Source organism: Chelonia mydas, chromosome 25 (assembly GCF_015237465.2).
Source record: "Chelonia mydas isolate rCheMyd1 chromosome 25, rCheMyd1.pri.v2, whole genome shotgun sequence".
Taxonomy (NCBI): domain Eukaryota; kingdom Metazoa; phylum Chordata; order Testudines; family Cheloniidae; genus Chelonia; species Chelonia mydas.
The window spans coordinates 12,398,996-12,421,234 of NC_057858.1; the positions used below are offsets into that span (position 1 = coordinate 12,398,996).

The following is a 22,239-nucleotide window of genomic DNA, read 5'->3' on the forward strand; positions in this document are numbered from 1 at the left end:
GAGGCAGCCTGGCCTGGCCCGGCCGCACCCTGGCTTGTGGGTGAGGGTGGGGCAGGTGCCAGCTGGCGCTGAGGGTGGGGGGAGCAGGGACAGAGAGGGGCTGTTCACACACACGTACCCTAGCACTGAGGGGTTCAGAAACCGCCGGGACAGCACGGAGGGGCAGGGCAATGCAGGATGTGAAGTGGGGGGCTGCAGATAGGGAGCGAGGGGAATGGGCAGAGCTGCGAGGCCCAGGAGAGCCCAGGGCTGGGAGAGCCCGACCAGCGGGTCTCTAGCTGCAGCCCGCTGGCAGCGCAGGGGCTGGGCTGGCGTTAAGTCACAGAAACGCTGTTCCACATTAAACTCCTGTGGCCGCCGCTTAGCAGTGTCTGATTCTGAGGGCTCTGGGGCTGTGACACGGGGCTCCAGCCCTCCAGGGGTCTCTGCAAACCTGCCTCGGATGGATCAGCAGCCTGGCGGAGAGAGCACTTGGCAGAGACGCCGGAGACCTGGGTGCTATTCCTGCTCTGCCACCGGCCTTGGGCAAGCCACGGCCCTGCTCTGTGCCTCAGTTTCCCTCTCTGTAAAATGGTATCATGCTGCTGCCCTCCGTTAAACAGCATTTTGACCTACTGAGGAAAAGTCCTAGGTCAGAGCCTGGGGTGATTATTATTAGTGACCCAGGAACAGCCCCCGGCGGGGGCCCAGGACGTGGCTGGAGTTGGCGGGGCCTCTGCCTGGTTTCTAGCTGCCCAGCTGCCCGGCCCACTAGCCAGGGGGCACTAAGTGGCTACCTTTGCCACGGACTGAAAGGGCCAGAGGCTTAATCTGTTCCCCCTTCCCATGCCTGGTCTCCATTCAGGGCAGGCCTAGGGCACGTGGCCAGGGGGCCCTGGTGCTGAGCTGAGCCGGCTCTGGGGTTAGAGGCATCCAGCCCTGCTCAGCAGCATCCCCTCCCCTGTAAATGGGTGGCGGGGGATCCCCCCCCACCGCAGCGCCTTGCAGTCTGCAGTGAAACGGCCCCAGGTGCCCTCGAGGGCTCTCACAAACCCACCCACGCTTGGATCACAGCGAGCGCTGCAGGAGGCCGACGCCCAGAGCAGACAAGAGCCAGACGAGCGGGCACCAGCTGGGAGCAAGGCCCTGGCAGCACACCAGGGGCCTGAGGGGCAGGGCGCTGCCCAACTGGGCAGGTGAGAGGGCGGAGGGCAGCCGAGTACTGAGTGGCGCTGCCCCAGCCTGCCTGGCTGGTCTCATTCCCTGGGCTGCACGGCCGCGCGGGTCTCCTCCGGCTGCTTCACTGTGGCCCTGCGTCAGCCGCCGGGTGTGACGTGAACTGCAGGGAGTATCACTGAGCAGAGCCCATGGTGGGGGGCAGAGAGCCTGGATCATGGAGGTGCCAGGCACAGGGGTGTGTGTGTGTGTGTGTGTCTTTGTACACATCTGTGTGCGCTTACACACGTGTGGGTACATGCACACGTCTGGGTGGGCACATGCGTCTGTGTCTGCCTGTGCTCACACACCCCTGGGTACACGCACATGTCTGTCTCTGTGTGTACGAGCACGCACGAGTCCGTGAGCGTGTTTTATCTAATGTGCTTAGCGGAGAAACAACAGGAAATTCCAGCTCTGGCGCTAGGGGCTCGCCCTAAGCAGGGCAAAGGCCTCTCGCTCTTCCGTAGCCGGCTGGGGTCGGAGGCTGTAACAACAGGCAGCTGCTGATTCCGAAAGGCCCTGACCCGGCGGAGCCATGACTAACCAGCCCCAAGGGACCATCCTCCGTGGCATTCAGCTCCGTGCAGGGCGGTGGTGTCCAGTGGTTATAGCCCAGGTGCTTGTCCCCTGCCCTGCACGGAGCTGAATGAGCTAATGCTGCTGGCGGTGGCTGGGCAGGGTGGGTGCCCCTAGCCCTATAGGGAGCTGTTCTGTGTCTGACCCCCACGGCGGGCCCTTGCCAAGAATGCAGAGCCCAGCTCACATGCCCTGTGTTCGGAGATTAGCCCCTTGAGTGCGACAAGGTCCCAGCGACAAGCCTATCGGGCCCTTTCAGCTGTACACGGAGGAGGAATGCGCCCTGCTCCCCCCCCCCCCCGCAGAGCCCCCGCTTGTGAACGAGCCCCTGTGAGAACTGGCCAAGGACTACGGGGCCAGGGCTGCAGCAAGTCCCATTTCATGGCTTTCCCGGCCCTGCCAAGCCCTTCCCTAGCTGGGTGCTTGGTGCCCTGGGCCTGGTGCCCACTGGGCTGGATGGGGCTGTGCCGAGTGGGAACAGACCCTACCATGCCCCCTGCGTGACAGCCCTGCCCAGGGAGAGGCACCAGGAGCAGGGAGGTGGGTGTTCCACATGCCAGGGCCCAGACCGGGTCCTTCCCCCTCCCTGCTTGCTGCTCCTGGGCCAGTCTCTTCCTCTTGCTGTGCCTCCATTTCCCTACAGGCCCTGGCCTGTCACATCCCTCCCTGGGCAGGATCAGCTGGAGAAATCGAGGGGGAGCCTGAGTGCTGGGAGTGAGGTAGCCAGCTTGTACCCCCGCCCCTGCAGTGAAGCCTGGCCGAGCACCCTGGCAGGGCTAATTTGGGCTCTGCTATTTAAATTGCAGCCACGTATTAAAAGACCAGACAGGACAAATCAGGCTGGGGCTGGCATGAGCTCTGGGCTAATCGTCCACCTGACGTGTGTCAATTCCTCCCACGCCCCCCAACCACTAGGGATCCCTTCTGCCCCTCCAGAGAGTGGGGTGTGCGCACGGGTTAGCATTCACCCCCATGCCACATGCCCTCATGCAGGGGCAAATACCCCAGGCTGCTATTGCTCGTGGGGTAGTGCCCGACCTTCCCCAGCAGAATCGGGCCCCTGCAGTGCTGGGCACCACCCGGAGAGGAAGACGCAGTCCCTGCCCCAGACAGCTCACGAGCCGGCAGCCTGGCACCACAGGCAGGGGTGGCTCTACCAATTTTGCCGCCCCAAGCAGTCGCCATGGTGGGAAGAGCGGTGGAGCTGCCGCTGAATTGCCGTCGCGGGACACGAACTGCCGCCCCATTCTAAATGCCACCCCAAGCATCTGCTTTGAAAGCTTGTGCCCAGAGCCAGCCCTGACCACAGGGCTCACATTCACGGACGTGCCATAAGAACGCTGCTGGGGGGCTGGGCTCTTTCACCACCAGTGCACGTGGGGGGCAGGAGGGCAAGCAAGGAGCAGCTGGCACCATGGGAGGGTTCCCCCCCTTTAGAGCTGTCTCATAGATTTAGGCCTCATCTCCTCTAGGACTGCTGCCCACGGTGATGCTGCACCAACGCAAAGGCCCTTGTGGCCACTAGGGCAGTGGGCTTGGCACCTATTTTGAACCCGGATAAACTGTACCCGTGCCAATCATGTGGCCTGGGTGCAAATAGTTTCTAGACTGGGGCTGTGCCCTGGCTAAAATCCCTCAGGGGCAGGGCTTAGAACAGCCAGACCCCAACACCAAACGCCCAGCAGACAAAGCTGGCCCTGGGGGTGGCCTAAGGGCTGCAGGCAGGTAGGAGGCTGGTGAACAGCATGCCTGGCCAAGGTGGGCCCAGGGGAGACGAAGGCCACATTGCGCTAGGAGCTGTACGAGGGCCAGATTCGCTGCAGGAGGGAGAGGCTCCATGGAGCAGCTAGATCTGCCTTTGTTTCTGCTCCAGGGCTCTAGCATGTGCCAGCAGGAACCGGCTGCAAGAGCGTCCCAGGTGATCCAAGCAGGCATAGGCGGCCAAGCTGCCCCCAGCTCGAGGTGATGCCCCTCCTCCGCTAGGCACAGCCTGCTTGACACCCAGCCCCGCCAGGGTTAAGAACGAGGCCCAGGCGCACCAGCTGGTGTTGCTGGGAAGATCCAGATAGGGGCCGTCGGGAGGTACAAATAGCAGAGCCCATCTCCAGGTCCTGGGCGGGTAGAAGGGGGTTCTTTGGCTGACCTCACTGCAGCCTCCACTCCAGCCCCTGGCCTGAACACAATGCCCGGCCGCTTGCCAAGCACACAGGGCTGTCTGTAAAGCGATAGGCTGCACTGGGGGAGTTGGTTTGGGGAGGGGAGACAGGGCAGAGGAATGCAAAGGTTAGTGAAGGCCAAGGTGATCCCACCCGCAGCCCCGGCTACACCCGCCTTGTTTCGGGTCGGAGGAGCCCCAATGGCGGTGAGCTCTGGAATCCATCACGTCTAGCCCCGACTGGCCAGAGGTGGCCAATTCCCGCTACGGCTGTGGCAGGCCTCGTTGGTCGCCTTGTGGTCCCAATTCCCAGCTGCGTGGGGAAAACCTGATCCTCTCCCCCCCAAGCAGCTCCCTGCTAAACTGCTCCAAAAATAGAGCCCAGCCCCTTTACACTGCCCCCCCGCCCAGACCAGCCCCCGAGCTGATTCCTGGAGACCAAAGGACATGCCCAGAGCCCAGACAGATCAGCATGGGAACAGCAGACCAGTCCTGCTGCATGGGGCAGAAAGCAGCTGCATGCTGCCCCCTGCAGGGGAGAAGTGCTTTCTGTAGCCCCGGACATCCATGCTCAAATTACCGCGTATCAATCCCCTGTGATCACAGCACTGGAGGAAACGCTGAGCCAAGCAGCAGGGAATGGCAGCATGGGGAAGGTGTATCCAGGAGAGACAGTTTAGGAAGTGGGCTGTGGAATAAAGCACTGATTGTTCACTGACGGGTGACCAGACAGCAAGTGTGAAAAATCGGGACAGTGGGAGGGAGGTAATAGGAGCCTATACAAGAAAAAAATTGGGACATCTGGTCACCCTACTTCAGTGTCCAATTGTTCATAGCTCGGCAAGGCAAGGCCCAGCTCTTTATTCTGGGTTTGTACAGCGCCTAGCACAGTGGGGTCCTGGTGCTTAACCGGGGCTGCTAGGAGCAACTGCAATGCACAGGATCATGATCAACCCTGTAATTTAAGGAGGTGTAAGGGTGGAAACAGGGAGGAAGGATGGTGAGTGCTAACTTAGGACATGGGAGACCTAGGTTCAATTCCTGGTCTGTCACGGTCTCCCTGTGACCCGGGGCAAGACACTTACTCTCTCTCTGCCTTAATACTCCCATCTGCACAATGGGTAGAACAGCCCCGCCATGCTGAGATGATAAATACATTAGAGATTCTGAGGTTTGCTCTCACCGAAGCCAGGAGTCCTGGTGAAGGCCACCAGAAGCTTTCCCCTTCTTTCCCCAACATTCTTGAGCCAAGGCCATGGCAGAGACCCAGTGACGACAGCTCAATTTACGAAAACTCTTTATTGGTGCTAGGAATCATGTAAAATCCAACCCCGGTAACAAGCAGGGCTGGACGTGACCATTACAAACTCCAAACACACCACCCTGACCTGGGAGGAGGTTAACAGAAAACAACCTGACCTCTCCCCCGGTTGGATTGGGTAAGCAGAAACGGGGTGAGAGGGAAAAGCAGCCACGCTCCAAGGCCAAGGTGCCTGGTGCAGTTAGGGTTTGTTCTTTGCCATGGGGCACGTGAGTGAATTCCAGTGCTAGTGAAAGCAAGGGCACGACTACCCCTTGCTTTGAGAGGGGCACCACACAGGCTACCAATGCAGCTTTGAGCCACACTGCTATTCCAGTCCTGAGCCCGCCTTGAGCACAGATTGCCACAGCGTCAGGTGGCTTGTGTAGGACGATAGGAGGGTCCACAACTAAAGGTGCCTCCCTGTGACCCAGGGAGGACACGAATTCCAGCCTCTGCATGCAAACTGCCACGGCGAGCTGAGAGGAGCAGCGCAGAGGCCTGGTTAGAAGAGAGGAAAGCGTAGTTTATCCCGTTCCAGCTTATTCAGTAAAAAGACTAAGTGGGTGGAAGGGAGCAGGGAAGGAGGTCAAAAGGCCTTAAAACCCAGAATCTTTACACTTAAAAAAAAACCAAACACCCCACACTATTGATTCATAAAAGCAATGAGCCATGTGTGCACTGACGCCCAGGGACAGAGATAGAGCTTATGTCTAGAACGGGGGGAAGAGAGAAAACGTGTGTAAAGTACACAGCGGGCACCAAGGAGCCACATCACTTCTTACATACCCAGCCCTGGGATGGAACGTCGGGAGGCCGAGCCAAATAACAGGGAGGCGGGCGGCGAGGAAGGATCCCACATCCGATCGCCTTCCCCAGTCACCAGAAGGGGCAGGGAGACAGGGCCACACAGGTGGTTTCACCTGCATGGCTCATGAAGCAATTTTTACTGATCCTTTTCCGTGTCTGGATTTTTCTTGGTGAATAACACTGAGCCAGGTGTGGAGGGGAAAAGCCACGATTCCTTTATACAAATAAATAAAGAAGGGGGTGGGGGTGGAATTTAAAACAATCTGAATTTGGGGTGGCATGGGGGGAATGCTTTGTTTGAAAGATCTAATGCAGAGATCCAGCTAAACCCATCCAATAGTGCAGCCCAGATTTCTACAGCAGGATTACGCTCCACTCCTGTGTCCAGGGTGCTCAGCATCTTGACACATTCAGCTGTACATAGCAACAGGTTTCCGGGTAACAACAGAGACTTAACAACCGCGTAACAGTCACTGAGCCCTTTTGATGTTCACAGCAGGAGAAGGAAATGAGAATCAAAAGGAAGCTGAAGGTTGGGGGGGCGGGGGGGGTTCAGGTGACTGGCAGGTGTCGCTCCTGCAATGTAACCGATTTTGTGTGGAGGATCCCGAAGCTGGAACTTAAGGGTAGGGGATGATTTGCAATTCAAAGAGGGGGGACCGGACAGATTGCGGCCAGGGGACCTGTCCAGAGACTACAGATTGTTTATGCTGTATGACAACAGAAGCACCAGAAAACAACAGTCTCACTTTCACTCTTTAGGGGATGAGCCGCGCCCAGGGACAACGGAAAATCTGAAAGCCAGGCGGTGCCAGGGATGCCCTGCAGATGGCAGATTCTGCCATCTCCCACAAGGAGCTAAGCTCCCAGAGTTCGGTTTCTATCCTTCCCCGTTGCCCAAAACCTTCCCTGCTCAGCCAGAGCTGCATCCAGCTGCTTAACAGCAGCACAGGGGTGGATGCTGTTTCTCGGAGCACGGGCTGGGGGCAAGCTCCAGAGCTGGGCACTGTAAACGTGAAGGTTGTTGAAGGGGCAAAGACATCCTGAATTCGAGTCTGGTAAAACAAAGAATCAAAAGCGGCTGTAGTTTCTACCCCAGTCACTGGGCCCTTCTCCAATTTGGGCGAACATTTACACGCCCCGTTTTCCTTTGTGGAGAAACAAAATGTTTCTCTCTCCTGTTACTGAGAAACCCTAAACAAGGCAAAATGACTAGAGAGGATGAGAACTGTGGGTGACATCCTAGCCCCACTGAAATCAGTGGGAGTTCTGACGCTGAAGTCGATGGAAGCAGGGTTTCATCCTGCGTGTCTAGTCAGTTTTATGAAGTGCTGTCAAATGCACAGGGTGGGAGTGAAAACTAGGGATGTAAACGGTTAACCAGTAAGCATTAGGCTTACCGTTAACCAGACCTTAACTGTTAAACCCCGCAGCTGGCAGGCGGGACACGACATCGGGCTGGAGTGGCCCTAGCAGGACCCCAGCCCCTGCCACCCTGCCAGAGCGACATTGGTTAACAGGTAACTGGTTAAACGATATAATTTTAATCGTTTAGCCGGTTAACTTTTAAAACCAATATTAACATCCCTAGTGAAAACATAGGGAAAATATCAACTCCACCCCCACCCCTGGATCTTTCACTAATGGTGAGACTTGGGAGGTTACAAAAATCCAGGCGGAAGTGTGATTTTTAACTGAATCCTTTAAGCTGAAGCAAGAAACACAACTATGAGTGTTCTTTTTACAAGAGTGGCACACATTTTCAGAAGGGTCCAACAGCTGCACTGGGCACCCACAGTTCCAGCTGAAATCAACATCCTCAGAAAAAACATCAAGCCCTGAGAGGCTCAAGTTGGATCCCCCAACAATTGAGGAGCTCAAATTCAGTGACTACTTTTGAAAACTTTGCACCTCCTCCCTCTGTCTGCGCTTGCCTTTCCCTGCCCAGGGCCGGGGAGTTTGGGGGAAAATTTCAGACAGAAAATAAAAAGGTTGGTTATTTGGGTTTTTGGTTTTTAACCCACTTACCAGCAGCAGTTAGAACGGAGATGGATCAACAGTGGTTTGGGGCATAATCACAGAGAAAAGGGAGTGTGAATAAGAATCAATTTATACCTCAAATCTTACCCTAGTGGGAGGCTTGTACCATTTAAACGAATTCACGCTTTGCTACAGTCCTTAAAAGTGATGCTTAAAAGTGCATCAGCTAAAAGAAGTAGGTGAGATTCCTGCCTGGCAGTTCATAGGGCTTTTCTGTAACACTGGGTCCAGCAGCAGCAGTAATTGACATTAAGAAGCTAATAAATATTTCCGATGATTCTCCCTGTCTTACATCTAGTATGACACTATACAAGAGTAGGAATCGAGTAGTATAGAATAGGCCCGGTGTGAAATTTCAGATATGGAGGGAGAACAGTTTTTGCCAGAATTTGCTGTGGGTTTCTACTGTCCCTGAGGAGAAGCAGGGGTGAGAGGAGATGACGCAACTCAGCTGGATCATTGTACAAGGAGCTGAATCGCATCCTGCTTGGTTTTACACAGCACAGCGAAACACTAAACCAAAAAGGGCGTTTGCTGAAATGAGCGAAGGCAGTGGTTAGCCATCCCGGGGCAGAGGAGGAGGGACTGATCCACAGCCTACACTTCCATTGAAACGGACCATTTCATAACGGACGGGTCAGTCTGTCAAGAGTCTGAGCGACCCACCGCCAAAGACACCTGGATTGCAGGGGGAGACCAACGCCTCTGATGACAGACTGCGAGCAGGGTTAGAGGTGGCTAGACAGCGAGGGAGGCATATGGTACCAGCACTGGCTTCTCTGCAGTAGGGCTGGCACTAGGCTGTACCCGTGGGTGGATGGAGTCGCTGCTCTCACAGGTTCCCCTGCAGTGCAAACAGGGCCCTGAGCCGGCTGACTTTCATCAGCTCCCCACAGCCCAACATTAAAAGATCCCTAGCCAGGTCACTAGGCCCCTAGATATTTGTATCCCTGTGGACCGCATTGCTGTCATCTGTCTGTGCCCCCTGCTTCCTGGACCAACCTCTGCTTTCGGAGATGCAGCAGCCCGGTCATGTTACGATACTGACGCACCCCCGGCGTTGTTAGCATCCGAGCTTGCTAAGTACTGACCGCCCAGAAGAGGACGCTTGGTACCTTTGCAGGGTGGCGTCCCTTCCAGCTCTGAATACACTCACCCACCTCACAGGGGAGGAAGAGGAGAGGGGACAGCGCCCCCTTCTGACATGGGCTGGAATTTCATTTACTTTGATCAAAACAAAATGGAGAAGGTTCTGAGCCAAGTCTCCTCGACCCACGTGGTGATGCTGGGGCGAGAGGGGACTAACATCCCACTCGCCCGGCAGGCTAGTAGTGTGGACGGGAATATTCCTTTTAGGGGTGAGCGAGGCTATTAAGTTAGCGCAGGTGCACTTTGTGGCTTTTTACACCTTGGCCTCGCAGCCGGGTTTATTCTGAGGTTTCCAATCTGCCCACTGGAGAGGAGACCAAGCCCAAATCCTCCCTGCTATTTAATTCTCTCTCTGTTCATTTGTTTTATGATCAGAGCCGTGATTTTACCTTTGGGCACAAAACAAGCTGAGGGCTGGGGAAGTCTCAGCTTTTAAACAACGGTGCCACTTCTAAAATGGTGAATCCAATTTTTAACACCCTGACCCCCCAATCGAGCTGCCCCCTGGTGCAGACACTCTGGGTGCAAAGTTTCAGCTTCAAGGCAATTTGTATGGCTACTTATAACACACACACACACGCCGCACCGCGCCAAGGGGTGACGGATTGCACCGCCCTCCCCTTGGCACGGCTGTCATTCCAGAGAGGGGAAATGGCAGCGCCAGATCTAAACCTCTGCCCGAGGCCCTACGTTCGCTCTGGGGCCGAAGAGCAGCCGCGGTGTCAGCCCGCCCGGCGGGTGTTTGGACGACAGAGGCGTCTGGTGCTGCCTGGTTCTCTGGCTCGGAGGACGGGTTCGCAGACACAGGAGCTGGCTCTACTCACAGGGTGGTGGGCGGGTGTTCAGCAGGCAGAAGGCAGCGAGCTGGACTCAACCTTCAGTCCTTTACTGGCCAGGAAGGCATCCTGCTTGGGGTCTCGACCCAGGAACCGTCGCAACATGACACTTGCATCCACGGACCCCCCGGGACGCAGGATGTAGTTCCTGTAATCCATGCCCACCTGCAAGGGGAGACAGGCCAGGGGTGGGGGGAAGGCAGAGCGGGAGGAGGGATCAGGGCACGGGAGACCAGCGAGGGAGAGAGCTCTCATCCCACAATGCTGCTGCCTGTGCCAACCCCTTCCGCATGTTCTGGGCTGACCACAGCCAGGGCGGGGGTCCCTGCAGATCACCACACCCTTCCCGCTGGGCTGATATTCCCACAGCAGGCAGCATGTCTATGGCACACGGTGGAGACAGACAGACAGGAGCTTCCATTACCTTACAGTTCATGATCCCCTCCTGCTTGAAGCGGGTGTGGAACATGTCCATGGAATACACTTCACTCCAGAGGTAGCCATAGTACTGGGCATCGTAGCCTCCAGCCAGGTGGCCAAATGTGGCCGGCATGTTCGTACCTTGGGAATTAAGAGACACATGGCCCGCTGATGAGACGCGCTGCAGGAGTCAGGCACTCAGACAATTGCCTGAGGAGGGGGGTGGAAAACATCCTTGATTCAAGTGGCAAAAACCTGACGTGGAAATTTACCAGCCCAGGCACCAGATCAACTTCCCTCTGATCCCAGTGGGAAAACAATCTGGGGAAGAGGAAGGGAAGGGAAGGGATTTTCCACCATGCTCGGCAGTGGCTTAACGCTGCTCCCAGTGGAGCAAACGGCACATTCCCCAAGCCCAACACTCCTGGACATGCCACCCTAACTCTGGCAGACGTGCCCAAAGCGAGTGGGGAAGCAGAATGAGGCAAAGCTGCCTTTATAGGCTGGGGCTGGGAATATCCAGTGGCTCTAGCCCCCCTGTTGAGGGGCACAGGGGAGCGATTTTTGGCACAGGGCGTTTTGAGAGTCTGCCCTGGAATGTGCTTAGGCAGGAGACCAGGAAGAGAGGAAAAGCTCCTTCCCCTTGTCATGATCTTCAGAGAGAAGATTTTACCGTGGACTTGCACCAGCCACAGCCCCTCTCCCCAGAACCTGTAGAACCAGCATGCCCATCAGTGCCAAGTGGGTACCTGGGGTGGCGGGGATGCCCAGCACCTCCTCGCACAGCCGGGTATACTCCTCCACTGGGTCTGCCTTTGTCTGGGTGTGAAGGGCCTGGTCCACCTTTGCCAGGACGATCTGACGCAAGTTGAACAGCCCTGTTAAAGGAGGGGAGAGGGAAGCAAAGTGTGAGGCAGACAGCGCCTCCGCGGGAGGCCACGGCGGGTGGGTAACAGCTGGCAGAGACCGGCTGCGAGTGCCTGCTCCCCACTCCCCTAGCTCTGCCAAGACCCCCTCAAGCCTGTCCTGCATCTCCCACTCTTCCAGTGCTGAGCCCCCCACACCCCTCAATCTAGACCCACAGCCCCTCCTGCCCCATGACTGCTAATGATCACAGGTGGGTTCCTTCCCCACCAACCCCACCCCCCAACGGGCACAGCAGAGGGGCAAGACGAGGCTGATCCCAATGGTGGGGTGAGGATGGGGGGGCCGTGGCTCCTACCTGTGTTTGCCTGCCTGGATTGGATGAGCTTCTCCAGCAGTTCGTCGGGCATGGGGCAGCCAGTTTTGTAGTGTTTGGACATGCGCAGCAGGGGCTCCTTCTCCCACACCCAGTTCTCCAGCATCTGAGACGGGGCTTCAACAAAGTCCCGCTCCACGTGGGTCCCACTGAACATGGCAAACTCTGCCTACAAGACACACATGCTGTCACAACGCAGCCCAGTCGGAGCGGACACAGAGTACCAGCCCAGATCCCCCTTGCCCCAGAGAGTGCCCACCTGGGGGTGAGGAGTAACCCAGCCAAGCAGAATGGCCCCGGCTGGCCACAAGAAGCTACGATTAAATGATCAGGCTTGGCAAGCATGGAGATCGGAATTTAGAGCCTCCATCATAAGTGAGAGGAGTTTGCTGCTCTCAGCCTTGTCCCCGGGAGCGTTCGCTTGCCCCAAGCTGCCGCACTGTTTGGCACAACTGTCAGCTGTCGCGCGAGTGTGGCAAAGGATTGGCAAAGTGGGGGCTGCGGCTCACAGGCAGAGCTGGGTGGGTAGGCAGCCCAGGGCAGGGATAGCAGAGCATCAGAGGAGCTGCAGGTTGGGATTGAGGGGCACCAGCAGCGCGGTGAAGGTGGGGGATCCATGGCTGGGATAGCAGGGGGAGCTGCAAGTCGGGATCGAGGGGCACTGGCAGAGCAGTGAAGGGGGCATGGCTCGTGGCTAGGGGAGCTGGCAGGTCGGGATCGAGGGGCACTGGCAGAGCGGTGAAGAGGAAGGGCCCATGGCTGGGATAGCAGGGGGAGCTGCAGGAGGGGATTGAGGGGCACTGGCAGAGCGGTGAAGGCGGCATGGCTCATGGCTAGGGGAGCTGGCAGGTCGGGATCGAGGGGCACTGGCAGAGCGGTGAAGGGGGCATGGCTCATGGCTAGGGGAGCTGGCAGGTCGGGATCGAGGGGCACTGGCAGAGCGGTGAAGGCGGCAGGGCTCATGGCTAGGGGAGCTGGCAGGTCGGGATCGAGGGGCACTGGCAGAGCGGTGAAGGGGGCATGGCTCATGGCTAGGGGAGCTGGCAGGTCGGGATCGAGGGGCACTGGCAGAGCGGTGAAGGCGGCAGGGCTCATGGCTAGGGGAGCTGGCAGGTCGGGATCGAGGGGCACTGGCAGAGCGGTGAAGAGGAAAGGCCCATGGCTGGGATAGCAGGGGGAGCTGCAGGAGGGGATTGAGGGGCACTGGCACAGCTGGTGTAGGGAGCCCGGGGCTGGGTTAGCTGGGGGAGCTGTGGGTCGGGACCAAGAGCCACCGGCAGAGCGGTGTGGGAGGATGTCTGCACCCCTTGCCCTCTGTGTGGCTCTGGCCGGTGCTCCAGCCTTCTCCCCTTGCAGCGTTGTGTGAGGCTAGGACGAGCAAGCGACCCGCTGCCCCGCACATGGCCGCATCCTTACCTGCGAGCAGAGCTGGTGCATGACGTGGCCGAACTCATGGAAGTAGGTCTCCACCTCGTCGTGCTGCAGCAGGGACGGCACGTCCGGCGTGGGCTTGGTGAAGTTGGCTACCATGGCAGCGACGGAGACCTGCCGGTTGGAGTCCGGCAGCAGGCAGCCTGGCTGAAGGCCGAAGCAGGCTGCATGCCCGTACTTTCCCTCCCTGGAGTGGGTGGAGGAGACCATCAGATGGACGTACCAGCACATCAGGCCGTGTCACGTAGGGAGCCTATTAGAACCCAGGGGCCGCCTGCAAGGCGCAGATGGATTCATGCAGAACAAGTGCTCACTGGGATCAGCTGGACCAACCGCACCCCTGTTCGCTTTCCATCGGGGGCAAGGGAATGGGACAGAGCCAATCCCACTGCAGGAGCAGACAGGCCCCGCAGCAACACACAGCAGATCTCAAGCTGACCCTAGCGAGTGGTTTGGGATGGCAAAGCCCCCCGCAGCAGCCATCCCCCCGGGGCGAGTTATATAGGGGAACTGGATGTTCGGCGTTTGTTGTGCTGCTTTGGTGGGAGAGGAGGAGGTCAGGCACCCACCAGAGAGAAGAGGCAGGCTGCAGGGATGCAGGAGTCAGGGCTTCTCTGGCCTCCGCTGTGGGGGTTGGCTGTCACTGCAGCTCAGACGGGATGGGGAGACCACCCCAGGGCAAGGCACAATGGAGAGCTGCTGGGCGACAGTGGGAAGCCCCACTCAGCCTCATACGCCCTCACCTTGAAGTCAGGCCCTACTGACTGCAGGGATAAAGCTAACGCCACTCTGAGGGGCAGGCGGGCAGTGCTGACCTACTGCCAGGGACGGGTGGCACAAGGAGAGAGCCACAAACACAACTCCCGTCCTCAGGTGGCAGCACCACACCCTGCCCGACTAGCCATAGGCAACCGGTTCCATTGTCACACTGGGAAGGAGTCCAGAGCCCGTAACCCTCCCGCAGACAGACTCCCCGGTCACTCCGAAGGGGGTGTGGGAGGTTCCCCCATGGGCCTGGGTGACAAGATCCACCGTTCCCAAGCCCATCTCCCTCGCTCTGGTGTGACAGGGGACTCACCGGGGGTACAAATCCAGGTAGAATTTCCCAATGGTCTTGCCCGAGGCAACGTCCTTCACCGAGTAGAGCTGGACGTCCTCGTGCCAGACCTGGGCATGCTCCTCCAGGAGGAAGGTCAGGCCCAGCAGCTCCTGGTAGATGTCCAGAAGGCCAGCGGTGACCACCTGCATGGGGAAATACTCCTTCAGCAGGTTCTGGTCCACGCTGTACTTGGTCTCCTCCACCTGGTTCATGTAGTAGCGCATGTCCCAGGCGTTGATGCGGTCGTCAAACTCTAAGTCCCGCTTCTTGCACTCTTTCTTCTTCAGGTCCAGGATCACGGCCCGTTCCTTCTCCCCCAGGGGCTTCAGCTTCTGGGCCAGCTCATCTGGACAGACAAAGAGGGGGAAGAACCATGAGAGCAGGATGTACAGGAAAACCCAGCCCCTCCCCTTCCAAAGCCAGGTGCGGTACCTAAGAAGGAAGCCACGGTCTTGCTGGTTTTCGCCATGTTCATTTCCAGCACGAAATCAGCGTGAGTGTCGAAGCCCAAGAGGCTGGATTTCTGAGCCCGCAGGTCCACTAGCTCCTTGAGGATCAAGCAGTTCTCCTGTGATGGAGGAGAAGGCTCAGCCCGTGGAGCCGGAAGTGCCAGGCAGGGAGGAGGCTCGAAGGCCGAGGTGGAACAGAGCAGCCATCCCAGGAAAGCAGCAGCAAGTCAGTCCCCTCACGCCCAAAGGCTAGGCCAGGACGTCCCCCCAAAACACCAGCCAGCCCAGCCAGGGCCTCCATCACCCATTCGAACCCTTGGCATCTCCGCTGAGAATGCTCAGTGGGATGGCGGGCTGGATGATGCAGGCCCCTGGCCTGAGGCCCACCATGCTCGTTTCAAATGGGCCGCTGAACTGTCCTCACATGATGGTGGCCTGCAGTCACCACTGATCTGGGCCAGTGTAATGCTCCCCCTGTGCCCTTGGCCAGCCGACGCCAAGGGGCTCCTGGGCCACGGCTGGCACTGGTGACCTACACCCGGAAACACTCTTTGGAGCTGGGCTGTAGCTTAGGGTGAAAGCCAGTGCTGTGCTCTAGGCTAACAGGGTTGCATGCTCAGGAGTTCTGCCCCAAGACCTTCACCCACCTACCTCCTTGCACCTGGAGTTGAACATTTCCTCCACCTTCCTCCTCGTCTCAGGCACGCAACATTTCTTCATGAGGGGGAAATAGTGCGGGTACTTCAGGGTGACCTTCAGCTTGCCGTTCTCGGTCTTCTCCAGGGAGTTCAGGAAGTCCTCAGGGAGCCCCCCTGGAGGAGGAGAGGAGACGAGACAAGGACGGATAGACTTTGAGGACGATCTGCAGCCCCCCCCACAGCCATGCCGCTCCCCAGGCAGTGGGCTCTGGGGCGGCTTAATCAGGAAGCACGGGAACGCACTCCTTCCCTGGAAGCCAATGAGTGCACAAGCCAAAAGGGGCTCTGTAGCTGGGTGTAACTGGCAACTCTCACACGGCTCCAGCTGGACCAAAGCAAACTCAGGGGCAGCAGCAGCTGCCAGTCATTTCTACTGGCAGGTTTCCGCCTGATCGGGAAGTTAGAGAGCGAGCTCAGAGATGGGTCAAAGGTGACCCGGTCCCTGGAGACTTAGCACCAGGAGAAGCAAATCTTCCCGGAGGCGCCAGCAGGCCTGGTTCCCCCGACCGTGAGCCGCCCTTACCCAGCTCCTCCTTGGAGAAGGGCAGGGAGGTGGTGTCTTCGGTCAGGTTTTTGTTGAAGTCAATGCAGAGCAGGCTTAGCCTTTTCTTAATGGCTTTGATTTTCTTAAAAAAAAAAAACACACACACACATCATCAGACCCAGCGACATCGTGGAAGAAAGCTGAGCAATGCTTAGTCAGTTCTGTGCGCACATGGGTCCCCGGCTTCTCTCCAAACAGGGCCGGCTGCGCAGAGACACAGAGATCTCAGCCTGGGATAGGCAATCTCCGGTCACCCCGGTGGAAGCCCAGCTATCACGCCACGGGCCCGTCTGTTTGTGGCCAGCTCAAGGAGCTGTGGATGTTTAAGGTCCGGCCAGCCATCAGCTGATTTCATTTCCCCTGCTTGTCTATTTTTAACCTGGTGTCAAGTCCCCCGACCGCCCTCTAGCCCTACGTGCTGCAGTGGGGCCCATGAGATGAGGGTCACTCTAGTCAAGCTAAATCTGCTCACTGTTCCCCACCACCCTTACAGAACCTCTGCCCCCCGCATGCAAACTGCACGTTACTATCACTCTCGGGCTGGAGGCTGCTTTCATTCCTAGGCTGCTATGTTCTACTGTGACTCTCTTCAGCCCAGGACCCTAAAGGGTACAAAGATTAGCTCCCCAGGCTGACAGGTGTATTATCCCCACCTTAGAGGAGGGAAAACAGAGCGTTAACCTGACTTGCCCTCAGTCAGTGACAGAGCCAGGAATAGAACCCAGGAGTCCTGGCTGACCGTCTTCTGGTCTAGATCACACTACTTTAGCCGTAGGTACCCCTCTGTACAGCTATTTATGATACATTGACAGTCTCACCTCCTGCGTCTCCTCCGGGAGGTGAAGGCCATTTCGTTTACCCAGTTTAATCAACCTCTCTAGATACCTCTTCGCTTCAGGCCTCAGGGAAGCACTTTCTGCCTTCTCCTGTCAGACAAAAAGGGGGAGCGTCCGGAGCTGAAGGGGTGACAGTGCAGGGAGTGGGGTTTGCTAATCTACAGCTGCCACACAGCCGCAGCAAGCCATTGGTGTCGGTCCTACGCCCGGACTGCTTCAATGTCTGCGGGCCCCGAACTAGAGGAAAACACCCCCCTAGAAGAGTTAGATTCAAGAGGCTGGTCCCCACTATATCATTTTCAACACGGATCTCAAAGCACATTACAAATCATTAGCCAACCCTGAACCTCCATGGGATGTAGGTCAAGGTCACCAGCCTCATTTTAAAGATAGGCAGACTGAGGCAAAACAAAGGGATGGGACTCGTTCAAGATCACACAGTGAGTCAGAGCTGAGACTAGATCCCAGAAGTCCCAATTCCCCAGTCCCTTGCTCTAACTACTAGACAATACTGCCCTCACATTGTAATTTAGCTCTAAACTCGATTCGACAGACAGTAGGGAGAGGGACGCAGTGAAATTAAAGGGAGGTCCCTGTGCACTCCCTGTTGGGATGCTGGGCCTGTTGTCTTCTCAGCACTGTGAGCCACTCAGGTTATCCCTCCCCCCTTCCTCTGAACCTGGAGCCAAACGATCCTCTGGTACACATCCTGCCGCATGCTCATCTCCACGTCGAACTCTGAGAGCTTTTTGTCCGCCTCCGTGCTCGCCGTGCGGATATCTTTGCGAGGGGAGACGTGCTGGGGAAAGTCCAGCATGTTCCTCTGAACTGAAACGACAAAGCCAGGAGCTCAGGCCGCAGCAGGAGCAGCAGTGCCTGCACTGGTGTGCTCTAGGGTTAGTGTATGAAGTAGGTGCCAGTTTCACCATCTGGAGCCTGACAAATAGCCCAAGCGGGGACGCGGCAAGCTACTCCCACCGACACGTCCCCACCTGACCCGGAACAAACCCCTCTAGCACTGAGTTCGATCCTCCTCAGCTTATTCAGTCCTCGAAGTCTCTGTTGAGTCTCCTGGTCTCAGAGCCAGATCTGTGTGTCGACGCTATATGGCAAGTTCCTTGAGGCAAAGCTCTTGGCTTCTGACTGCTCCGGAAAGCATCGCAATATCCTATGGCTCTGTTTGGCAGTACCCTGTGGGGTGTTGGTGACACCTGTCCCTTGGGAAATGGCCTGAGACCCAGCTTGCCATGACACGCAGGCAGAGTGGTGTGGGGAAGCTTGCACAGCGGTTGCCCATCTAACTCCTGGCTCTGACCAGTGCCACCTGTCTCCCATTTTTCATGAGCACGAGAATTCAAGCCATAGTTCTAGGTGAAATCCTATGATGCTGTGGAGGCCAGACAATGTGTCCTTGTTAAAAGATGCTGCCCTACACACAACCACTGCTGTCTGCTTAACCGGAGAGACAGGATTAGACAGAGCACTGCTGGTTAATCAGGAAATACCTATACATCCAGTTTGCCACTCCCAGGAACTCAGGGGTTCAGGATTGGATCCTAGGACTCTCCCTCAGGTTAGCGTGGGCTGGGAAGGATGCACCCAGCTATCACCACAGAACTGGCACGGAGAACACCAGTGTCATGCCAGCCAGGAACCTAGCAGTCACAGAGTACCTCCCCTCCTAAAGATCACAGTGACTTTGTTGTGGACGCTGGATCGACCTCAAGGGCTACACCTCCCGCAGCATGGTAACTCCTCACTGGGGCAATCCATGCTGGAAGCTGCATCATACAAAGAACTTGGGCGTTTTCCACCGGGTTATCTAGCTCTGCTCAGCTGGACCCACACCAGGGTTTGCTGCAGCTCAGGGATTTACTAATGTAGACAAAGCCCAGCAGGGTTGGGTTTTGGCCACAGATAACAGGGTTTGGGGGAGGTCCTTTGGTTTGGGCAGGCGCTCCAAAGTCTGATTATTTTTGATTGTTTAATTGCTAGGAAGGTCTTTTGAGACGGACTAAAAAACCCCAAATAATCACATTTTAAAATGATGCTGTTCTAGCGTGGATGCTTCTTAAAGCCTTCGTGTCCACAGCTTGTGTTCTCCTTGCCCATTTCCACTTCAGAAGGCAAAGGCAGGGAGCATATCCCTTACCACCACTTCCGTGCGACTCTGAACAACAAAACCCTGCAGCAGGGCACTGCTGTCCCCACAGATCCGCCATGAGAATTCTCTGCTGAGCAGAGAATTGGGTGTGCCAAGAAAGGGCTGATAGGTCTGCGGATGTTAACACCATCTCTGCTTAGTAAGGAATCTTCCCCTCTCCGCCCCCTTTTTGGGGGGGAGGGGGGGGGGGAATCAGAGAAGGAGGGTAAAAAGGAAAGGAGTACTTGTGGCACCTTAGAGACTAACCAATTTATTTGAGCATAAGCTTTTGTGAGCTACAGCTCACTTCATCGGACACATACTGTGGAAAGTATAGAAGATCTTTTTATACACACAAACCATGAAAAAAATGGGTATTTACACTACAAAAGGTTTTCTCTCCCCCACCCCACTCTCCTGCTGGTAATAGCTTATCTAAAGTGATCACTCTCCTTACAATGTGTATGATAATCAAGTTGGGCCATTTCCAGCACACAAACTCATGACACTTCCCTTGCACCACCGGTGGTCAGACTCAGGAAAAGATACTGCAAGGGTGGAAGGTTGTATGATTTATGCACCATTGAGAATAAACAGGTGTTACCCTGAGGTCAGCTTCATTTATAAACACGGTGTTATTTTTTCAGAGCATTTTAGCTGTAGTTCTAAAAAGAAATACATTGTTTACACAGAGAAGGGAGCTCACACCCACGTGTACTCATCCCACATCTGATCATAGAAGCTAGAGATGGAAAAGCCCTGGTCACCCAATCATCTTTCTGCCGATGCATGGTTGTTTCCTTCAGCACACTGTCCAGCCCTTTGTCCCGATACTGCAGCAACAGGCAACTTCAAAGTCCTAAGTGTTGCTTTTAAAAATCACAACTAGTGGGGCTGCCCGCAGTTCCTCTCGGAAACCATCCCACTGCCAAACTCACCGTCAGGCAGATTTTTCCTGACATTCTGTCTATGTTTCCCATCCAATTTCATCCCACTTTTCCTAGTTATGTCCCACTGTATAAACACTACCTGGAGGACACGTAAGAGAGAGGCTAGTGGGGTTATGCAAGGAAAGACCAATGATTCTAGAAACCAGAGATGCACAAGATCTAAAAAGCACTCCGCTACTAACAAAAGCAAGAGGGCTCCAGAAAACAGCCAAATCCTGTTCGTCCATGTACCTGTATACTCCGCCTCCACATCAGCCAGAGCTTTGAGGGTATTTTCATAGGAGACCTCCCCCTGCTCCTGGGAGCCCACCCGGTCATAGACCTGCTTGGTCCTCTCTAGGAGCTCGACAGTCATGTTCTCTATTTGCTCTGCTGTCAGGTCCCATCTTAGTCGGTTCATTGGGGGTCTGTGGGACTGGCTGTCCACAACGTTACCTGAATAGGTAAGAAAGAGATCTACATATAAGATATTGCCCAAGAAGAGTGTGGAGAGCTCACCCACAGATTAATAAGGCAGGGACTCAAAAGACAGGTCTGGCAAATACCACAGATCCCTTGTAACAGGCTCTGAAGAGAACCCAATCTGTCTGAACCAAAGAGTAAACGAAACTGTTTCCAGTCAAGGTTTTACCCCCTCATTTATAGCAACCCCTTAACCAAAACTTGATTCCTTAATTACCCTGCCCTCAATCAGACACACATATGTTTGTTACTGCAGGAGGGCTGGCAGAGATTTGTGGAGGAGCTCTGAAACTTTGGTTTGGGGGGGAAGTAACATACACAAAGAGTGACACAGAACTGGTGCAGCAGGGGTAGATGATGGGAAGATTACACCTAAGCACCCCAGTGTAGCCTTAATGAGGGGACCAGTGACTGCAGCAGACCCAGATGCAGAGCTGCCACCCCCACGGTGCTGGGAGTAACTCCACAGAAGTGAGCTTTATCTCACTCCAGCCCCGCAGCCCTTTACAAGCTGGAGAGGAGCCTCTCCTTGCTTGCTGGGGAAATTTAAATAGAGAGTAGGGAGCAGATGCCCACCTGAGAGGCAAAGAGAGAGAGAGCAAAATTGCTTGGAAAGCTTCAGATTTACAAGTGATCTCCACAGCTCTGTTTGCAGCTGCAGCCGAGCTGGTCCCAGGACATGAGAGAGACAAGGTGGGTGAGGTGAAACCTTCTACTCAAGTGGAGCTGGTGCAATAAAAGGTATTACCTCGCCCATCTTGCCTCGCCAACTTATAATCATCGAATTCCAGCTAAACCTGCCTCACGGCTTTCAATCCCTCCACTCCGTCTTCCCATTCCCATCTCCTTTACTCTGCCCGACATCCCAACTTCCCATCCTCCTTCCCCCAGCCCCCCCACCCCAAACACCGCTTCCCCCCACCCAACATTCATCTCGCTGCCCCCCCTCCTCCCTGCTCCTCCAGCCTACACACTGCCACCCCTCCCCAACCCTAGACCCCCTCCCACGCCCCTCACTCTATACTTTGCCCCCCGTCTACATATCCCCCCCGCCTCCATAGCCCCTCCCCAACCTCCCACCCCAGCGCCATCGCCCCCTGCCCGTTTCCCTTTCCACCCCCCCGTTGCTCCCCCCGCCTGTTTTAATCCCTTGGCACCCCTCCCACGTGGCCCTGCCCCCCCAGCTGGGGGGTACCTGTGGGGGGAGCCATGGCGGGCGGGAAGGGCGGATCCAGCGGGCCTGACCCTGCTGCCAAGCGAGCCCCCGGCCGAGAAGCGCGGTGCAGCCCCACACGCGGGCTCGCCCTGGGTCCTGCGCCGCCGGCCCGGCCGCAGAGAGGGGGGCGGGGAGAAGCGGGCGACGTGAAGGATTCTGGGAGGGCGGAGGACTGCGCTTGGCGCACCCCAGGGAGGGGGGCGGGGGCGGCCTGGCCACCGCAGGGGGGCACTGCGGGGAGCCCCCCAGCCCGGGAGGGCACTGCCCCCCCCACAGGACCAGGGTCCTGATCCTGCCCCCCCCCATGGGGGAACTGATCTCTGCGGGCAACAGCGGGGGGGCTCAGAGGGGGCGGGGGAGCCCGGCTCGAGGGGTGGCGTAAGGGGGGGTTGGGGGGCCCAGTCCCTCAGAATTAGCCCGGGGGGGGTGGCTGTGGGGGGCAGGGTGCTGGAGGGGCTGCTGGACAACGGGGGCAGAGACCATGAGACCAGCGGGGTCGCGGGGGGGGGGGGGGGGCAGACGCCCCCTGTCACAAAGCACGAGGGGAGGGGCGGAGTTCTCTGTGTGAGCGCCGCCCCGAGCTTCATCTCTATGGTAAATGTCGGGGAAGAGCGGCTGCGCGAGCTACCCTCCGCGATCCCACAATGCATTGGCGTGCACTCCCCGCCCCCCCCACGTGTCAGTGCCT

General features: G+C 56.9%; 1 protein-coding gene across 1 annotated transcript; it reads right to left on the reverse strand.

Annotated features, from left to right (window-relative positions):
* Nucleotides 1-5,208: 5,208 nt before the first annotated feature.
* Nucleotides 5,209-21,726, reverse strand: THOP1 (thimet oligopeptidase 1). Its single transcript, XM_037885581.2, has 13 exons — nucleotides 21,531-21,726; nucleotides 20,105-20,308; nucleotides 17,460-17,608; nucleotides 16,763-16,870; nucleotides 15,924-16,026; nucleotides 15,354-15,514; nucleotides 14,686-14,821; nucleotides 14,233-14,599; nucleotides 13,140-13,341; nucleotides 11,706-11,892; nucleotides 11,233-11,361; nucleotides 10,488-10,624; nucleotides 5,209-10,228 (listed from the first exon to the last, which is right to left on the reverse strand). Exons 1-13 carry the CDS (start codon nucleotides 21,544-21,546, stop codon nucleotides 10,070-10,072), a joined length of 2,058 nt encoding a protein of 685 aa, XP_037741509.1. The 5' UTR covers nucleotides 21,547-21,726; the 3' UTR covers nucleotides 5,209-10,069.
* Nucleotides 21,727-22,239: the final 513 nt, after the last annotated feature.